The sequence below is a fragment of the Solanum tuberosum genome, unplaced genomic scaffold (assembly GCF_000226075.1).
Source record: "Solanum tuberosum cultivar DM 1-3 516 R44 unplaced genomic scaffold, SolTub_3.0 scf00010, whole genome shotgun sequence".
Classification (NCBI taxonomy): domain Eukaryota; kingdom Viridiplantae; phylum Streptophyta; class Magnoliopsida; order Solanales; family Solanaceae; genus Solanum; species Solanum tuberosum.
Genome location: NW_006238936.1, coordinates 802854 through 821747, shown reverse-complemented (window position 1 = coordinate 821747; position 18894 = coordinate 802854). Strand labels below are relative to the sequence as shown.

At 36.4% G+C, this 18894-nt stretch overlaps 2 protein-coding genes across 2 annotated transcripts; both read right to left on the bottom strand.

Annotated features, from left to right (window-relative positions):
- Positions 1–397: 397 nt before the first annotated feature.
- On the bottom strand, positions 398–1680 carry LOC102582450 (probable calcium-binding protein CML10). Its single transcript, XM_006339380.2, has one exon. It carries the CDS (start codon positions 1290–1292, stop codon positions 714–716), a length of 579 nt encoding a protein of 192 aa, XP_006339442.1. The 5' UTR covers positions 1293–1680; the 3' UTR covers positions 398–713.
- A 2089-nt stretch (positions 1681–3769) lies between these two features.
- LOC102582128 (brefeldin A-inhibited guanine nucleotide-exchange protein 2-like) lies at positions 3770–18420 on the bottom strand. The gene is made up of 11 exons (XM_006339379.2): positions 16884–18420; positions 13950–14267; positions 13493–13838; positions 12986–13408; positions 12615–12904; positions 11930–12203; positions 7717–8216; positions 7298–7619; positions 6737–7115; positions 5834–6519; positions 3770–4661 (listed from the first exon to the last, which is right to left on the bottom strand). The coding sequence occupies exons 1-11, from the start codon at positions 18068–18070 to the stop codon at positions 4050–4052; spliced, it is 5337 nt and encodes a 1778-aa protein (XP_006339441.1). The 5' UTR covers positions 18071–18420; the 3' UTR covers positions 3770–4049.
- Positions 18421–18894: the final 474 nt, after the last annotated feature.

Genomic DNA, 18894 nt, shown 5'->3' with positions numbered 1-18894 from the left:
ACATTTAACACGTGTCACGTTGTAAGGAAGCTAATCAATGCCTTGTATAATACCAAGTTTTATGATCTATGTTCACTTTTATTTTTACTTATCATATTTAAATTTAGCATAGTATTTTAAAAAAAATGATTGATATAACTATTTTTATTAATTAATATTTAATATTAAGCTTGAAAATTTGTTTAAAAAATATTCAAGTAATTAATGTTAAAAATAAAAAATAAAAAAATATATATATATGAATAGTGACAACAGACAAGTAAAAGTGAAATTTTATTTTTGATATAGCGGGCAAGTAAAACTAAGTAGAGGGATAATTACAAGAAATGTTCAACTTCACTAGTGGACATGCAAATGAAGAAACACACACTTGTCAAAATTTGAAGGACATAACTAGTCAAGATACTTGTAAACTATTATTACAAAAAAAAACATGAAAAGAGGAGAATTATGCTAAATATGGAGTTACCTACTTGCTTTCATAACATTGACATCCTACCTTAAAACTTAAATCAAATTTTAAACACTACATAATCCAACAACCAAGGACTTACAAAATCCACAAATTAAGAAATTAAAAACAACTACACCTCAATCATAGTTCAGGATCGACTACCTGAATCCTCATTGTCTATGTCGCTCCATTCAAGCCCGTCATAGACTCACACTCACAAAAAAAAAAAAAAAAAACAGAGTAAAATCATAATGTTGGGCTAAAAATTGCATCCAGCAGCCATCATTTGTTTAAACTCTTCAAAATTAACAAATCCATCACCATCTTTATCAACTCCTTTAATCATTCTTCTACACTCTTTAACACTAGAATTTCCACAACCAAGACTAATTAAAACTCTCCTCAATTCCTTAGCTGAAATAAGCCCATTATTATCAACATCAAACACAAGAAAAACTTGTCTAATTATCTCATCAATATCCTTAGCTTCATCTTTTTCCACCCCCATAACATTCAAAAACTCATTCACATCCACAAATCCATCACCATCACAATCCATTTCTTTAACCATAACCTCTGCTAATTCTTCAGCAGCTTTCAATTCTTGATGATGTCCAACACTCAACAAAATTTCAGTTAACTCTAAAGGGGAAATCTTTCCATCCCCATTTGTATCAATCAATTTAAACACTAATTTCAGTTGATTAGATACCTCCATAGTTGCAAAACCTGATAAATAGCTCAAATCAGAAGCCCTTCTCTTTGGGGTTTTTTTCCCTTTTTTAATTTGTCCAACAAATTTCCCAATAGACTTGAACCATACTGTTACAGAATCCATAGTAATGTTGAAAAACCAGGAGAAAGATAAAAGAGTGATTAATTGGTGAAGAAGTAGAGAATTTGGGGGAAAATATTTGTCAATTTCTAATAATATACTATAGCCCTGTGACCGCCGACCGGTCCTATATGAATTAGGAACAACCCTTTAATTTTTTCTAAGAAGGTACTCTTTTGTCCCAGAAATATTTGGATTAACTAGCACACAATCGCTAAAGGAGAAAAAATAATATAAAAATTTAATGAGATTTGACTGAGTTAATTTATCCAAGTTTTTCGCTTTGAAAGAGACGAAGTGTATAATGCTTATGGATTCACAACTATAAGGCTTATATAGAGCACAAGTAATTTCAAATCAATAAAAGAAAGGTTTTCTAATCCTAGGAGGATTGTATGTTTTCCTTTACTAAACTTATTATTAGAACAAGGTTTTCCTAATTCTATAAAGGTAATTTGTTTTTTTTTTTCAAATTTATTAGGACAATTAATTTTCCAAACATACTCCTTTATCCCAATTATATAGGATAATTTTCTTTTTATTCATCCCAAAGAATATCATTTTTTTATGATTGAAAATAATTTAATTTTAAAATTCAAATTTTTCTCTTAATAAAATTATTTATAGTCCGCACAAATAATCGAAAGGAATTTTGAACTACAAATTTAAAAAACTTTGTGAGACATAATTAGCATCTTTTCAGTCGAAGTGAAAAATTGTTGTTGGTCCAAGACTAATTCCTAGTGGAATATACAAATATCCTCTTAAAAGTTGCCGGCAATATTTGTCATCATGTTTCCTTATATGCAGACGCAGTTTAAGGTTTAAATTCTTAAATAAATTATTTATATATTTTAAATAAATTTATCAATACAAATACAAAATTTAACCTAAAGTCAATAGTTCTACCGAACCCCTAAACGGTTCTATAAGCACCGTCCTACTTATATGCTAATCCTTTTTCTTCTTTATACTTTTCTTTGGCCAAATTTATTACTGAATTACCAAAACTAACAATTGACTAATTCATTAGTGAATATTGGTATTAAGTTTTAAATATCCAGAAGCTTTTAAGTTGCAGCTTATCCTCTTATCAAACAACAAGTAAAAACACTCAACACACCAACATGAGTTGTGGTATAGCGGTGAGACTGCTTCACCCTTAACTAAAGTTCTCGAGTTCGAGCTTTAGGTATGGAGAAAATCTTGTTGGGAGAGGCACCCCAAATAAGCCCTATAATGCGTGACCGGAATTTAGTCGGGGGCTCCCTGCATTGAACAACGAGTTGAAAAACCAAAAAAAAAAAACACTCTGAACACATACTAAAAACATGGTTTGAGACTTGAAAAGTGACAACTTATGGTATTTTGGCCATAATATCTTTTGAGTCTCCCTTTCACATTGATATGTAGAAGAAACCTTTTTTTCCCTTTAATTATTGGAGCCAATAGGGTAGATCTTTGAGTCATTATAGAATTATAAATGAGATACTGGTCAACTTATTCGAATAGTAGGGAACTAGGAAAGTTGGCGTAATTACTTCCCCCACATTTTACGAAAGTTGATTGAGACGTGTGGGTCAAGCACTCAGAAAATGTGCACAAATGATATTGACCATTAGAATGCACCAAGACAACAATATCCTTACAAGATAGGAAAATATCTCCACTCAACATGTACAAAGGTAATAGAAACATACAAAAATAAGATTCTCAGAATCAACAAGATGAGGTAAAGTAAACCATAACACTTTTTCCTTTTTTTGAGAACCAGAAGTCAAAAATATATGTAAATGTGCGTATATCTAAAAGTGGTTGATGATCTCGTAGATTATATCAGTGACAATAATCCACTTTGAGACTAGGCACAGTAAATATACACTATTGCAGGAGCGAAGCACAGCAAACGGCACACATCTCAAACAACGTGAAGCAGATAAATCTACAGAAATGCTACATAAACAGAACTTGACAATTTTAAGGAGAGCCGATAGTAGCAGCTGTGATAGCAAGTAAATAAAGGAATATATAGCCATGCAAAACACTTCGCTCTAAAAGGATATACAAAACAGCAAGGCAGCTAACCACTCAACGATATCTATATTTTTCATCAATATGTCTAAACTTGAAAAGGGAAACAGGTTCAGAAACTAGGTGGGAAATGGAGACCGTTAATCTGCCAGAATCTAGCAGACAGAAACTTGTGTAAAGAGGAGACTGACTAGTTTCAAAGGTTCAGAAACTATTTTCAAGTTGGCCCGAACACCATTACCATAAGAAATAAACTCTTTTTTAAAAAAAAAAAATAGTAGCCATCAATCTAGCATACGCATACCTGTGCATCAAACACTAACATCTTTCTCTTCTAACCAATGGAATCGCCACGGATATCTTATACTGCTTCAGAGCTGTAAAATGAAACATTCATTGCTAAACCCCTGCAACTAATCAGATAAACAAAGCTCACAAAGTAATTTGAGTAGATACACAACAAGCAATCCTTAGGCATGAAATTGCTCGTATATTAAAGAGGAAAATGCTACACATACAACATCAGAACTCCTGCTAACATCTAATGACTCTACAAAGAGCTAAGCCCCTCAATATACTGCAGAAGGTTCTAAATGCCTGGGCATATAAACAATCACTAGTTTTTGAAGCACCGAAACTATCTTTCTGCAATATTAGATGATAGGAAAATTGGCAAAAATACAAGAAATATTACCATATAAAGCAAAAGAAATAATGAGTACCCTAAGCTCAACATGATCGAAGCAAAACAGGACCCACGGATGAACTGAGCATATCGCTCAGGGCTAACTGAATCTCATTTGAACCATGCTCACAACTTATCAAGCTTGAAAGTAATGGGAAGAAGCCTGACAAGTTTTTCTCAAAGGATGCATCTCCTAAACTACATATTGCCTGGAGAGTTGCAATGATAAGAGGTGCACGTGCAGCCAACTCTCTCCTTCTACCAGAACCCAGGGGAATTAACCAACGAAGCTGTGCACCAAGAGATGACTCAGACATTTGTCCTGAATGTGCGATTTCAATATAGAAGTGTAAGACCTCGCTGCAAAGGTTGATGAGGTAAGTTTCCACATCAGAATCTTCAAAACCAGTAGGTTTATCTAGCACAAGATTTTGTAAAAATGAGAGACAAATTTGATAAGCCTCATTCTCAAGCCGTAATAACGGAGGGTCTTGCATTTGGGTCATGGAACTGAACTCTAGCAGCTTTGACCGCAGTGTCGTGTCACTGTTTATTTTATGAGCATGAGATGCCACACCATGCATGGCATCAAAGAGAACAATGATGTTTTTGCTAGACAGCTGAGGTCTGTACATGTTGTAGATCTCCATCACAGCCTGCAATGTGCAAGAGATCATTATGGTAGAAATTAAGCTTTCTAGATATACACAAAAAAAAGGAACAATTAATCAAATTTACCATACAAGGTTTTCAATAATATCAATGTTCTTTTTGAAGGCATGACCTTTAAGAAAGCAACAGCATGGCCCCATACTTCAGAGAATGACCAAATTAACAATACAAAGATATCCCAAGTGCAAGTAGACAACTACAAATAGATGCAAAACCCACACCAAAAACACAAACACCTATCATTTCAAAGATCTTCCAACAGGATTATGAGATACTCTCAATTACTAAGCTCACGCTACAGGATCAGCAGTAGAAATATTGTTTGAAATTTGACAAGGCATCAAGAGTCCATAGTTTTCGTTCAATTGTAATTTGATTCTCATTTTCCCAGTTATAGTCAGACATTAAATGAGACTATGATGAAATAAAATTGGTACCAACTTAGAGAAGGCGGTACTAGTTACAGCTCTAATTATTTAAAATAAGCTAATATCAAGTATCAACTCCAGATTGATTAAAAACTGTGAGTTAAAATAACGAGACTGTAAATTGACAACTTATGAATTATAATGATAAGAGTGTTTATCAAGTGGAGTACTTATCTGGTTATTTTTCCATACTAAAATATCATACTCAACTGTCATCAAATTACTCCAATTCCAACATGGGATGCATGGTATATCCTTCTAGGCAATTAAACTAGCATTAATTTCCAACATAAATTTGTTATTGTATATCCATATATACATGTCTAACTGAAGAACTCGAATCACCAGCAGCACAGCAAACATACATATGTCCAAAGACTCTAACTGTGCATATATATTAAAAACCAAATCTTATATGCCAACCCGACATTTCCCCCACATAATTGACACATAACCCATCTTTTGTGTCTAATCATGTCAAACAAACCACGATATATGCAAAAGATCTTTCAAACACTACAACCTCCTCCTAACATAGTATACAACCATCTTTACTCGCTTCTGGAGAGCATACATATATTATTATTATTTTTGATGATGGGTGTCAGTGAGATTCGATCCAATGACTCTGCCTGTTGTGATACTATGTTGAGTGTCTGGTCATCTCTAAGCTAGAGCATACATAAATGAATTAGAACTAAACCCACAGTAGTGGCTTTTCTGGATACCTGAATTAATAATAGCTGAACAGCAGCCCTACACTTCACATCAGCAATAGCATCATATAGACGGTGCCTCCTCAAATTTTCCAAGTCCTCATCTGGAGTATCTGTACCAGTGGTTTCTGCATTGCCATTCCCAGTCATATCTTCTTCCTGGGACCAATAATTGTTATTTTCATTTAGAAGAAAAGAGAAGTCGGGAATAGTTGCATTAGCCGCTTCTTTAATGGACAAAACCACTTCAAGCCATTTATCTTCAGAGAAAAGACTCCCAGCATTGCTCATAAGACGGACAAATGCAGCAATGCCAATACCAGCAAGACTCTGATGAGGACGCTTGACAAAATTCACCAATAAGAACAGCACTTTCTTCAGAAGTGGATTGACTGTGTCATAAAATTTAACAAAGAGATCTACAACCAGTTGGAGCGCCAGCGTGCAGGTCTCGTAAAGCCATGAATCTTGATCAGGCTCACCCTCTTCAGCATCAATTCCATGAGTAGGTGAGTTTTCACCTGAAGGGTCAATAGTATGCCGAACATAGTCAAAGATAGGAAATAGTACAGATTCAAATACCCTTTCCCATAATGATAGAGAGAAATGGTGCCCGTAATTGCGTAAGGTATCAAACAGCACTTGCAGAGCGCTCTTTCTGATTTCAGGCCTCGGGTCGAAGCTAAGTTCAGATAGTCCTGTAAGAGAAAAAGAGTAATTTCTTAAATAAGTGTACCGAATGTTGGCCTGAACTTGTCTTATTAAAAAGAACAGTGAAAGAGAGCAAATGATTTGCAGGCATGAGATCTTAGTCTAAATATTTCACTTTAGTCCTAGAAAGTCAAAGGTCATAGAAGAGAGCATATGATTTGCAGGCATGAGATTTTGGTCTAAGTCAAATGCTTTTGTCCTTACCAGCCAACAGTGGAAACCAGAAATAAAGATGATCCTCCTTATCTGTCAATTCTCCATTTTCAATGTTGTGGTCTTTTCCTTTATGAGGTGAAGATGGTGAAACCTTCACAGAAGTTTCTCTGTCCTTGTTCCTTGAGGAGCCAAGATCACCTTCAGCAAGTTTTGCCGCACATAAACGAAGGAAAGCAATGGCATTGAGACTAATATCTTTGTTGAATCTACTATTAGTGAATGCAACAAGGCAATTAACACAGTCTGTGAATGTGGTGGTCTCAGTCTCCGTTATATATGGAAAATAGTCTCGCACAATCTTTTCCATTATCTCGAAAGCTAATAACACAATGTTTTTATGGTCATCATAAGCAGCAGTGGTGAAGACCTGAAAACGTTGGGTAATCAGAAAAAGAAGAGAAGAACATCAGGTGAAAAGAACAAACTAGCAATTTAAGAAAAGAACACATGCAGTATTAATGTGCAATCCATAATGAAGCAAAGATCAAAAGATGGTTTACACTACCAAGATTGCAAAATAATGGCAAGAAAAGGGAGAAAATTTGATACCATGAACATGCTCTTCCATCCGGATTTCACATGATTGACTCGAGACAAAACCATTTGAGAGACGCATCTGATGATTAATTCTCTGATCTCCACAGCACTACTCTTGCGCATAACAATCACAAAAGGCTTCATAAACTCATTCTGAAAATTATAGTTAGCCAATTCTTCTCTCTCCAAGAACTTCATTGATAATTGGCGCAAAGAATCCATTGCAAATATGGCAATTGAAAGATTTTCAGAGCAGCCAATGGTCACAAAAAATTCACCAAGAACCTGCCAGATTTTTGTCCAAACAAATCTGATACGGTTCATATTGTAGTGCCTGTTTAAAGAAAATGAATCAATAGTTCTGCTAGTTATCAGGAAGCAAAAGGGTAAGTACAACAATACACTTTATGAAAAGAAACCAAAGAACGTACGCAATCTCAACTATTTTTGTGAGACTAAAAACCCTTGGATCTGAAGTAGAACGTAATTCTTCCATAGAGACCTTGCATAAAGCTTTCACAAAGTCCACTATAGCCTCACTGTTTAATTTCTGACTCCTTATGAATATGCGGTTCATTTCACCAACTTGTTCCAACATGTTTAAGTTAGAGACCAAGTTGTTCATCTGCTCAGACGTAATGCCTGCAGAAGCACTGCCACCAATACCAGCACTATCGTATGAACCCCTTCTCATAGCTGAAGCTGCACTTTGAATCTTCCCAGGACCTTTCTTTTTCAGGACAGGAAGGATGAGAGACTTAGCTTGTTTTGACTTGTCAAATTCATTCTGAGGAAGTGCAAAGAAAGTTGCATCTGGAGGGGCACCCTCCCCCAAGAGATGCAAATGTTCAAACCGAGAAACACATGTCAGAATATGCTCCCATGCCTCCTGTAGGTAGTTTCCATCCTCTTCTGCGATTGTAATTATTGCCTGTTAAGCAAAAAGGAAACATACTGAGTTTCCCAGGTTCAGTTGGTCAATTTTTTTGAAAAACAAATTCCTTGCAAATGAGGAAAATGACTTCCCTAATGGAAATAGGGAAAACGAGTACCAACAAGTGGTGTTCCACAATGATTGTGTCCTTCCCACCCTTCAACACACCTTGTCTTCACTGCACCCCCGTAACCCCCATCCCCACCACCCCCCACTCCCCACAATATTTATCTCGATTAATACAAATGCTTTAAGGATAATAATTTTGCTTACATACCGAACACGAGAGAATAAGTACGAAACCCACTTATTTTCCTGGAAAATGTTTTCCAAGAAAACAATTTCCTTCATACCGAAGACACTATATATTAGTCTTACATAAACCCCATCCCCGCACTCCTACCCCCCATTCCCCACAATATTTATCTCGATTAATACAAATGCTTTAAGGATAATAATTTTGCTTACATACCGAACACGAGAAAATAAGAAAGAAACCCACTTACTTTCCTGGAAAATGTTTTCCAAGAAAACAATTTCCTTCATACCGAAGACACTATATATTAGTCTTACATAAACCCCATCCCCGCACTCCTACCCCCCATTCCCCACAATATTTATCTCGATTAATACAAATGCTTTAAGGATAATAATTTTTGCTTACATACCGAACACGAGAAAATAAGAAAGAAACCCACTTACTTTCCTGGAAAATGTTTTCCAAGAAAACAATTTCTGTCATTCCGAAGACTACTTAATAGCACTGCCACAGGGAAACTAAACACTCGGCTAAAACGAATTCCAGACTACTTGTTACTTTGACAAGAAAATGTGGTCCTGCTTTTACATTTGCCACTTGGTCAGCAATGAGCAGTCCACTAACATACCTAAAGTCCCACCAGAATATGATAAATCTAGAACCTAAAATCACATGAGCAGTATAGTTAAAGGCAAATGCAAAACAAAAAAAAATGTTCCCTAACAAGAATATTTGCCAACAACCCCTTCATTATACAAATGAAAATCGCCTATCTGCAAGGAGGTGCAGGCAAATTCATACAAGGAAGAATTTTGTTTCTTCGATTTGAGTAAAATTTAGTTTAATCTCAGCTAAAAGAAACAAAGAAAAAAATGAAAGAGCTTAAGGTTGTCTAATTAGTCCAAAGGGGGGAGAAGAGGGTTGAGAAAAAGAAAGTCCAGAGTAAAAGAGAAGCCAAAGAGCCCACTGAAGTCTCTTATATCCCCACATGTTATAAAAGGGCAACTTAGTCATAATACCAAGCGTGACTATGGGTAGCATAGAATTGATGCTGACAGGTATCCTCCACCAGTTCTATTTGGTTGGATCCACAAAATTTTACAACCATCATCTTTTCTGGTAGAAATCCTGGCACTCTAAATGTTCACAATTTCTAGATAAAATTTTAACCATCTACTTTGAATACAGTGTCATATCAGGTAGTAACCCATTATTGACCCTCTTTGCTCCGCTAAATGCATTTTTTCTTTTTGATATCTAAATAGATTATTATAACAATTTCATAAATAGGTGTTTACATTCTTTGTCAAAAAAATAAATAGGTGTTTACATCATGTTTGAAGCGCAAAAAACATGAAGAGATCTTTTGAAGAGGTGTGTGTAACCTTTTTTTTAACAATACAAAGTATAATTAACTGACAGTTGAGGGGACCTGTCTGCAAAAACTGAAAATAACTATACAGTCGGAGTTTCTTTTTTTGATGAAGGACCATGGGAGTTTCTTTATTTCAAGTAGATTGGTTTTGTGGGTGCTTCAATTTTTGATATTTTGGTTTACACGATGAAAAATGTGGTTAACCAAGACAATCCAAAATGTCTTTAGAGTTTCTTCGCATCATAGATTAATCTTCTGAAATTTACAGGACAACTTGAAAATGTTCAGAATATATATAAAATTGAATCTCATGTGGTCAATTGAAATTTCCAATTTAAGAGGCAAAAAATGAGCCCATAATATTTTGTTTGTTATATAAACCTTCTTTGTTTCTCTTTTCTTATTGTCATCAGGCTGGGAAGGGAGTGTGGAGAAGATGTTTATTCTATCAGTTGAGCATACTAACAAAATCCAAGAAAAAACCTGCCTTGTGTGAGAGCAAAGGTAAAGGAACTCTATTGGTACTTGATATTTAGCATGTAATCCCTTAGCCTTCAGTAAGAGTCAAGGTAGTCAGAACTTAACTAATGAAATATAAGGTATAGCATTTGTGAACCATGCTGCACCTTGTCTTGGGAATTGGTGACAAAAATATTAAGCTATTTTATTAGATCAGTTACTGAACTTGAGACTATTTCTAGGGATGCTTTCTCCTAAAACTTTGAGAACCCAATGTCCAAATTCCAAGTTAACCCAACTTAATGTGAAATCGAGCATGAATTTTCTGAGTATCCAGGCCTCCTAGGAATTAGTCATTTCTTTGGGCAGGCTTAAGCAGATATTAGGTCAATGAAAATAGGATAACTGCAGCAGTTTCCAAAATCTTTTTTGTGAGTAAAAGGAGAAAATTTAAGAAACAACGGAACAAAAGAGTTTGGTAGTAAAGAGGAGTTGGAGAGCTAAATCTAGACCACAGGTTTCTCAAAATAATAACGGGAATGCGCAAAAATCTGAAATTAGGCTTCAAAGAGAGACAGGGTATGAAAAATTCTAAGTAGCATAGGGAAAAAATACCATACGATCCTAAAATGTAGCAGATTTAATAGGCACTATAAACAGCCAGAAGTGTACTTTTTAAGTCTTCTAACTTACCAACGCACTGCCATCTGTTAGGCAGACCAGTACCTTATCTTTTGCATTCATAACTTCATCTGAAGATCATTCTCGAACAAAATTTAGTCAAACTATGGTTTTGGTGTTTGGCTTGTTACATAACTATTAGTCTATTACCAGATCTCCACACTCAGCTTGGACGGTTATCAAGATGAGAGTTTGAATTGTATGTTGACTCGTCAGAATAGATGTTGACCAAAGGTTACAACTAATCATTATCTAGGGGTGGAGAATAAAACAATTTTGACATAGAGAAGTCTAAATTCATTTATGTATTAAAAAAATGTTGTGAAACCATCCTTTGACACATTAGATGTTATGCCTAAAAGAAAGCTGAAAGCTACAATCAAACTAAGATCATTGCCCAACTATATTGACAGTTATTATCTTGGGTTCATAACATATTGTTTTATTATCAGTGGAGCTGTGGTTTCACAAGCTAATAGCATCCTGGAACTGAATTAAAGGGGTACGTTAAACTAATGAAACTACAGCACAACCTTACCCCATAGAAGGTACATTGGCTCAATTAATCAATTCCAACGATTTTCCCTACAGTTCATCATGACAATCAACTCAAACTTGTTTAGAACTTCATGGTGCCAACTTCCTAATGTTACAAAACTGTGTTATCAGTTACCAACACAAAGGAAGTTCTTTTGGTAAATCATTCACTTCGATGCTTGAGATCAGATAAGTCATTAGCTCGGGGGAAAACATTAACTCCTGACAACAATGCATACATCCAGAGTTTCATAAATATTATGCATGGTCTCATTACCAAAAAAAAAGAAAAAGAAAAACGCATAGCTGATAAGCATCACTAAAATGCATATCAACAACAAAAAGATCAACTCAGCACAGTAGAAGCATGGGCATGAAAAGGCAGGAGCAAACACAAACCTTGATTGCATCTATGTTTTTCTGTTTGATGTCTGCAGGTGAGTGAAGAGAAGTGAATTTTGCAAGAGAAGTCACAAAAGCATCCCTATGTGTTTTCATGGACATTGCAGCAGTGACATGGATTGCACAACGGAATCCTTCCAAACACAGAGCTATCACAACACCGTCGTCAGCTTGGTCGAGGGGAACACTAAAGGCAGCCAACATCGGAGCCCAGCAAACCTCAACCATGAATCTGAGGATCACCACATCTGTTGCAGCATAATAAACTGACCTGCAAATGCAAGTCGATTTCAAGGTAATCTAGGTTAATCACGCAATGGAATGAAAGGTGGTACACAAGATTGACCTTGAGTAATGAATATATTACATATTTCTTCTCCCTAAATATATCATAAGCACTGATACTATGACATATCCTTCTAAGGCTTCCTTATCAAAAAGAATGTGTGAAGATTGATCTAACAAAAAAAATACAGTACGAATAAAAAAAGGAAATCAGTTTTCTGCAGCAGATTGATACGTAATTCTTTTAAAGCTTTCATTTTGATATCTTCACGGAAACTGCTACAGAGAGTTTTAAAAAGGAGCTGTTAAGAATAATACAGAATGACGGAAGTAAGATAATACTTCAAGAATGTAACTTTGCAGTCAAAGCATAGAATAATTATCTAGTGAATCTTACTCAGATTTGCGAGCTTTCTCTTTGAACTGCTCCTGCATGTGTCTGACAAGATCATCACTAGTCTCCATACTTTCATCTCCTCGCTTACGGACAACAATATTCAAGATGTTGTCTAAATCTAAAATCCTGTTAGAGTTCAGAGACTGCTTTTGTTGGAGAGCCAAGTTATCGTCTTTCATTTTAATTTCATTTTTCGATATCCTCTCAAACAAAGATCTCAAATACTCCTCTGGCACATCCTTTCCATCATCAATTCCGCGATTGTTTCTTATAAAATCATCAGCTGACATCTACAGAATAAAAAACGGGATATCAGGCTGATTTACTGAAATGGGCATAAGCAAACACCTCCTGCAAAACGAAAAGCATACCTTGGTTTTGATCGTAGGATTATGGGCATCAGTGTTAAGCAATATAACTGAGAAAGCAAGGACATAGGCAGTGTCTGCACTACTAAAAACTTTTGGATTGCATTTACAGTACCGTTCAGCAAACTTCTCCATGATTCGATCAATCTTCTGTGCCTCGCCAGGCAATCTGAATCCTTGTAGAAAGGCCCTGATGGCCTCATCAAACTCCTTTCCTTGGAAATCAAAGGAATCCACGTACGCATGCATTACTTTCAATGGTAAGTCATCCCTTTCCCCCAGGTAATCACCTATTAAGGTCTTATTCAAACCAGAGGCATCTTTAAGAAATGCCGCAATTTGTTCTGGTGAGTTCCCCACTTTATTAGCATTGATCAGGAATTCAATGCCTTTCTTGGGTTTCCTATTAAACAGAGATATACCTTCCTGCACAAGTTTCAAATTACAAAATGTCACAGACACTGCTCATGACAATTCTTTTGGCAATCAGAATAGTTATTGATCACCTACCTGAAGTTCAAGCTTGTAAGCACGGCGCTGCTCAATTGTAGAAACATCAGAAACTTCACTAGAGGATTCAGAATGAGAATCTGATACTTCAGTAGGCTCATCCTCAATGCCATTTGTAATGGGAAGAATCCCAGGTTCAGAGTTACTGTCAGGTGCCTCATACTTTTTGGTTGAAAGAGGATCTGCAATACGCAAGTGTTTGTTCATCCAATCTCCCAAAGACTTCAAGATAGCCACTAAGCACCTCATTGCTTCTAGCTTCATGGTTGATTCTTGTGGTGGCAAAAGAGTTGTTGTGGTACCAGGCGGTATACCTTGAGCAGTTTTAAGAAGCCCATTGACCATTCTGAAAGAATTTTGCAGATAATAAAGGAGGAACCAGAGATTGAAATTTAAAATCATACTCAGGGGAATTTTTTTTAACTAAATAATACAGACCATAGGATTTGAAAGATACCTCTCGAATATGTTTGACGAATTGACATCACAATCATAATTGAGAAATATATCAACCAAAATCTGTGAATCAATACAAAGCCTCTCAAGAAATCGAAGCACTATCATTTTCTGCTGGAAATTTGGTTGAGCAACATTTTCCAATACTCTAAGAACAATCATGGGAAAGAAAACTCCAATTTCTGCCTTGAGGCCGGCTCTAAATCTTGCAACCAGACTTATAAAAATTGAGCACGAAAGCTGGAAGACAATCATGAGGCTTGAAGCACTGTTTTTCAACAGTGACAAACACAAGTACTGCTTAATAGCACCTAAAAACCTGTAAGAATTTTTTTAAAAAAAAAAAAAATTAAAACCAAAAATAACCATGAACGGATCAACTATTATTGAAATTGGAAGATGCAAAAAAAGTCCCTTGCTGATTGCAGTACATCAAATAATCAGACAGTGCCAAGACCTAAGAGTAGGCACTGATTGAGAATTTCAAATAAAAAGATGTTATGAGACTTACGCACCAAACCAGTAGACGACCAGAAGGAGAAAAGTTATTGCAGAAATCAGGCAAACAAAAATATGTGAAATGTTGACTACACTGTGACTCGTGCCTACCGAGTGAAAGGATAACACCATCATAACTTGAACATGTCGCGACCCAGGTCCATCTGCCAAGGTATTGTCTGCTTTGGGTCGACCCCTCATGCGCCACCTCAAGGCTTTTGGGTCATATGGTTTTGTCCCCTTAGGATTTAAACCCAAAACGTGTCTCAATAGTTAGAATTGTGAACTCACCTTTATATGGACCCAAGCTTTCCCCTCCCATTTTAATGTGAGATTTTCCTAGGGCAAACTTCACAGCAGACCCCCTTTCAAGTTCAACCACCAGCAGTCCATGAGTTGTTACACAATGTTCCAGGAAATAACTAAGAAATAGACTGCAAGTCTGTAACAGTAACTAGTAATTGAATACACCAAGCAGTTTCTCAAGAACTCATACCTACAAATTGTAGTTAATATTAGAGAAAATGGCCAAAAGCCCCCCCAACCTATAGCCGGATTCCCAACTACACACTCATACTTCACGGGGGTCCTATTATCCTATTATCCCCTGAACATTTTTTTTTTACATATTATCTCACCCTTATTTGCTGACATGTCGAAGAAGGTGAGAACACCCCTTAGGCGCGTAAGAAGAGAAAATAAAACGTCAAAAGCTGAAGAAAAGTACTGGTGTGAGTCCAAATCAGCTATAATTAATCCCCAATGGTATAATCTCATTCTCTCCCAAAATCAAACTCTCTTTTTCTTCCTCTTTTTCTCAATTTTCAATTGTATATTCCTTCATTCTCTCCCAAATCAGCTTAAAACTTGAATTTACTTGTCAAAGCATTCAACTGTAGTTTCAATTTCGAAAAAGCTTGAAGCTTTAGGGCTTGTAATTTCTCCGATTTCATAGTTAGGGTTCAAAAATTGTTCTTCAAATTCATCGTTGTTTTTCTTTGTTAGGATAAATAATAGCAAATGCGGACTTGAATAAGCTTTCATAGTTAGGGTTCAAAAATTGTTCTTCAAATTCAATTGGAACGAAATCTCATATCATGAAGAGAATGGGGGTGAATATGGAGTGATTGAAAAAAGGTTAGGGTTTAGAGAAAGAAAGAGGAAAATGAAAAAATAAAGGGAAATTTTAGAGTTTGGGGTCCATTCAATACTTGGCAGGGCGTGTAAACAAACATTTTATTATATGGTTTATGTGGACATGTCAGTAAATAAGGGTGAGATAATATGTAAAAAAAAATGTTCAGGGGATAATAGGATAATAGGACCCCCGTGAAGTATGAGTGTGTAGTTGGGAATCCGGCTATAGGTTGGGGGGGCTTTTGGCCATTTTCTGTTAATATTAACTAGCTAAGATTATGCATTCTGGGCTTGCTTATTTCATTCGTTTCAAATCCCATGACAATAACGAAAGTCTCAAGCTTATGCAAGCTATAATAGCTATGTATTAAACTAAAAATCATCTTTAATAGACAGGAAATCTGAGGTTTTTCAAAAAAAAAATAAAAAAATCAGAAGGTTTCTGTTCCTCGTGATATTACTCATAGCATCACCAACAGACCTCAAAAGAGCCTTTGGATTTACAAATATGTAATTTTTCCCCCAAAGAAAGAATTGAAGGATGTCTTCAAGATTCTCCACAGTCCACACTAGCAAGGGAAGCCTAAAAAGCTGTTCAGCGGAGTAAGCTTAAGGTTTGACAGCTTTAAATAGTTCAGGATATCCAAATCACAGAAGGTGAATGTCTATAAAGCATAAGCCTCAGAAATATCACAGTGCTATGCAACGTTATATGTTTCCCCAACTAAGTGGAAGCACATGGCCATGATCTAATATGAGAAGAATGACGACAGTAAGATTCCTTTCACCTGCATAAGGTAGGATAGGCCAACTCTTTTTTTTCTTCTTTTTCTTACATCGATTTAGTCAGAATAGCCTTAGAGCCATAACCCAAGTAAGAAAAGGTCACTTTCAAACTTTTAGAAGCACAAAAGGTGTAGAAACTCACATGTTGATTTTCATTTTGTAAATCATATTTATTCCCTGGGAATAGTCTAAAAAATATGCTAGCAAGAATACAATATAAACTAAAAGATGGTGCCTACAAGGAATTAGAAAAAGGAAGGCTATACCGCTTCAAAGACAGACGAAGATTAAAAAACAAGTTGGAAAGCGATTGGACTCGTTGTATTACAGAGTGAGCAGCTTTGGGCAAGTAAAAATAAACATGTGTCATTGACACATTTATGCCATCAAAAATGAACCAATGACAGAAAAAATACTACTTCGAAATAAGAACCAGGGTACAGTAATTAGATGAGCAATTTGCAGAAGTAATTGAGACATAGAATAGATTTTAATCAGAATAGTAGGTAAATACCTGTCACTTGTCCTAAATATTGCTCCAGCATTCTCCAACAATATCTTGAGCAGCTCCAGCGCCACAATCTTGCCCCTCATTAACTGTGGATCTGCTGCTGCCTCCTTGGGTGGTGTCTTCATTGAGAGCTTACATAAGGCTCTAAACACCAAGAATGCATCCCTTCTCAATTTATTCCCAATTTGAACCTCCAAATCATCATCCCTTTCTCCCTCCCCATCTACCAGCTCCCCTTTTCGCCCTTCCAAAGCCGTTTTATACATGCTAATCTCCCAATATTTCGCGTCCAACATATCTTTATCCGTGGAATCCAACAAATCAGCAGGATTTGTGGACTCCACAGTTGATGTAGTTGTCTCAAATGCCCCATCATGAGCACCAGTAGTTGTAGCCCCCACCCTTGGAGTCCCTGCATTGAAAACCCCATCAATGTCCTGCAACACTTTGGTTATAAACCCCTGAACAAACAATGTCATTGATCCATCAGCATCAGCTTTTTCAGCTGGTTCCATTAACTCCGCCACAACAATAGGCTGCAATGGCACAGTAGATGAATCAGCCTCCATTCTCCGGAAGACAATCACCAACATTTGAACTAATGAAGCCTTAGCCGTAGTCTGATTCACCACGTTCTTACTCTCCAAATAAATATCATAACAAGTCCTGACAACCTGCAACAAAGAATCCCCATGGATTCGAATTGAAACCGATGTTACAGCAGATAAAATAGTCTTAATTACAAGCAATTCCACCGCATCATCTCCCAAATCATGACATTTACAAACAGACTCAATCAATTTCGCTAGAAACTTCGCATCTGGGCCTCCAGTCGGGTCCGCTTCCCCACGAAGGTAACCATGAGCAACGAGCTTTTGCACAGCATCAAGTGCAGCTTCAGCAATCTTAAGATGACCTGAACCAGCAGCGTTTATAAAAGGGCTAAGAATAAGCTCCGAATCATTGAAAGAGAGATCTAGAAGAACTCCGGGATGTGCTGCCGAATCCGGATCGGGTTCGGCAGACGGGGAAGTGGGTGGGGTTGAAGATGGGTTCGTGAGGAAATCGATAACGGATTTGCATTCGTGGGATAACTTTGAATGTTTACGCCATGATCCATTCTTGATAATTTTCTCAAGGGCTGGGATTAGCACTTGGTTTAGCCGGGAATCGGCTTCCGAAGAAGCCATTCCCGAGTTGGTTTAGACTGGATCTGGATTCGCAATGGCACGGCGGCTGACGAAGGTGGTTGCAGACGGCGTCAGTAGTGGGGTTGCAGCGGCGATATGGGTGGCCAGAATGTGGATCGGCGTAGGAGAATTGAGTGATGGAGTGATAGATAGTGAGGAGAATCCAGATCGCGATTGGTATTGCTTATTTTTTCATATAGTTATATTATCAAACAGGTTGTGTGCAGCCCAATGATTTGACAGTGGAGAAAATGAACATGGTGGTTGCTTCGTACTTGGATTTTAGGAAATTGGACTGGAAAAAAAAGTGTATTAGTACCCTACTGTATAGGAATGTCAAATGAAATTTCCCTTAGAAATCTTAGGGGACACATTGGAAAAAAAAACTGATGTTTACGTCACATATTAAAGATATATACATGGAGTATTTATTTTGTAAATATTTGGATATTTCTAACTTACTTTTATTAAAATAATAATAATATAATTCCAATATTATTAAATTCTACAATAATGGTTGACGGTAATTCAAGATTGCATTGGCAATGGTAACTAAGGGTTGAAGGTGGTGTTATAGGTTGGTTGTGGCAAATGTGATTTTATGATGGTGATGGTTATGATAATGGAGGTAATTGTGGTGGTTATTATTCATAATGGTGAAATTTTATGATTGGTGATGATAATTGATAATTACGATAATAATGATAGCAATTGTAACGTCACAAGGTTGATAGTAATAAAAGATGGTAATAATAGTGATTGATTGTTGTTGTTTGGGTACAATAATGGTAGGCAATGTTGTTAATTGGCAATGATTGACGATA

Excerpts from the sequence above, each read along its gene's own strand:
- LOC102582128 (XM_006339379.2), bottom strand. The coding sequence starts at position 18,070 with ATGGCTTCTTCGGAAGCCGATTCCCGGCTAAACCAAGTGCTAATCCCA. Across the intron at positions 7,620-7,716 it reads ACAAAAATAGTTGAGATTGC|GCACTACAATATGAACCGTA; the intron begins GTACGTTCTTTG and ends TTCTTTAAACAG. Across the intron at positions 6,520-6,736 it reads CTGGTTTCCACTGTTGGCTG|GACTATCTGAACTTAGCTTC; the intron begins GTAAGGACAAAA and ends TTTCTCTTACAG.
- LOC102582450 (XM_006339380.2), bottom strand. The coding sequence starts at position 1,292 with ATGGATTCTGTAACAGTATGGTTCAAGTCTATTGGGAAATTTGTTGGA.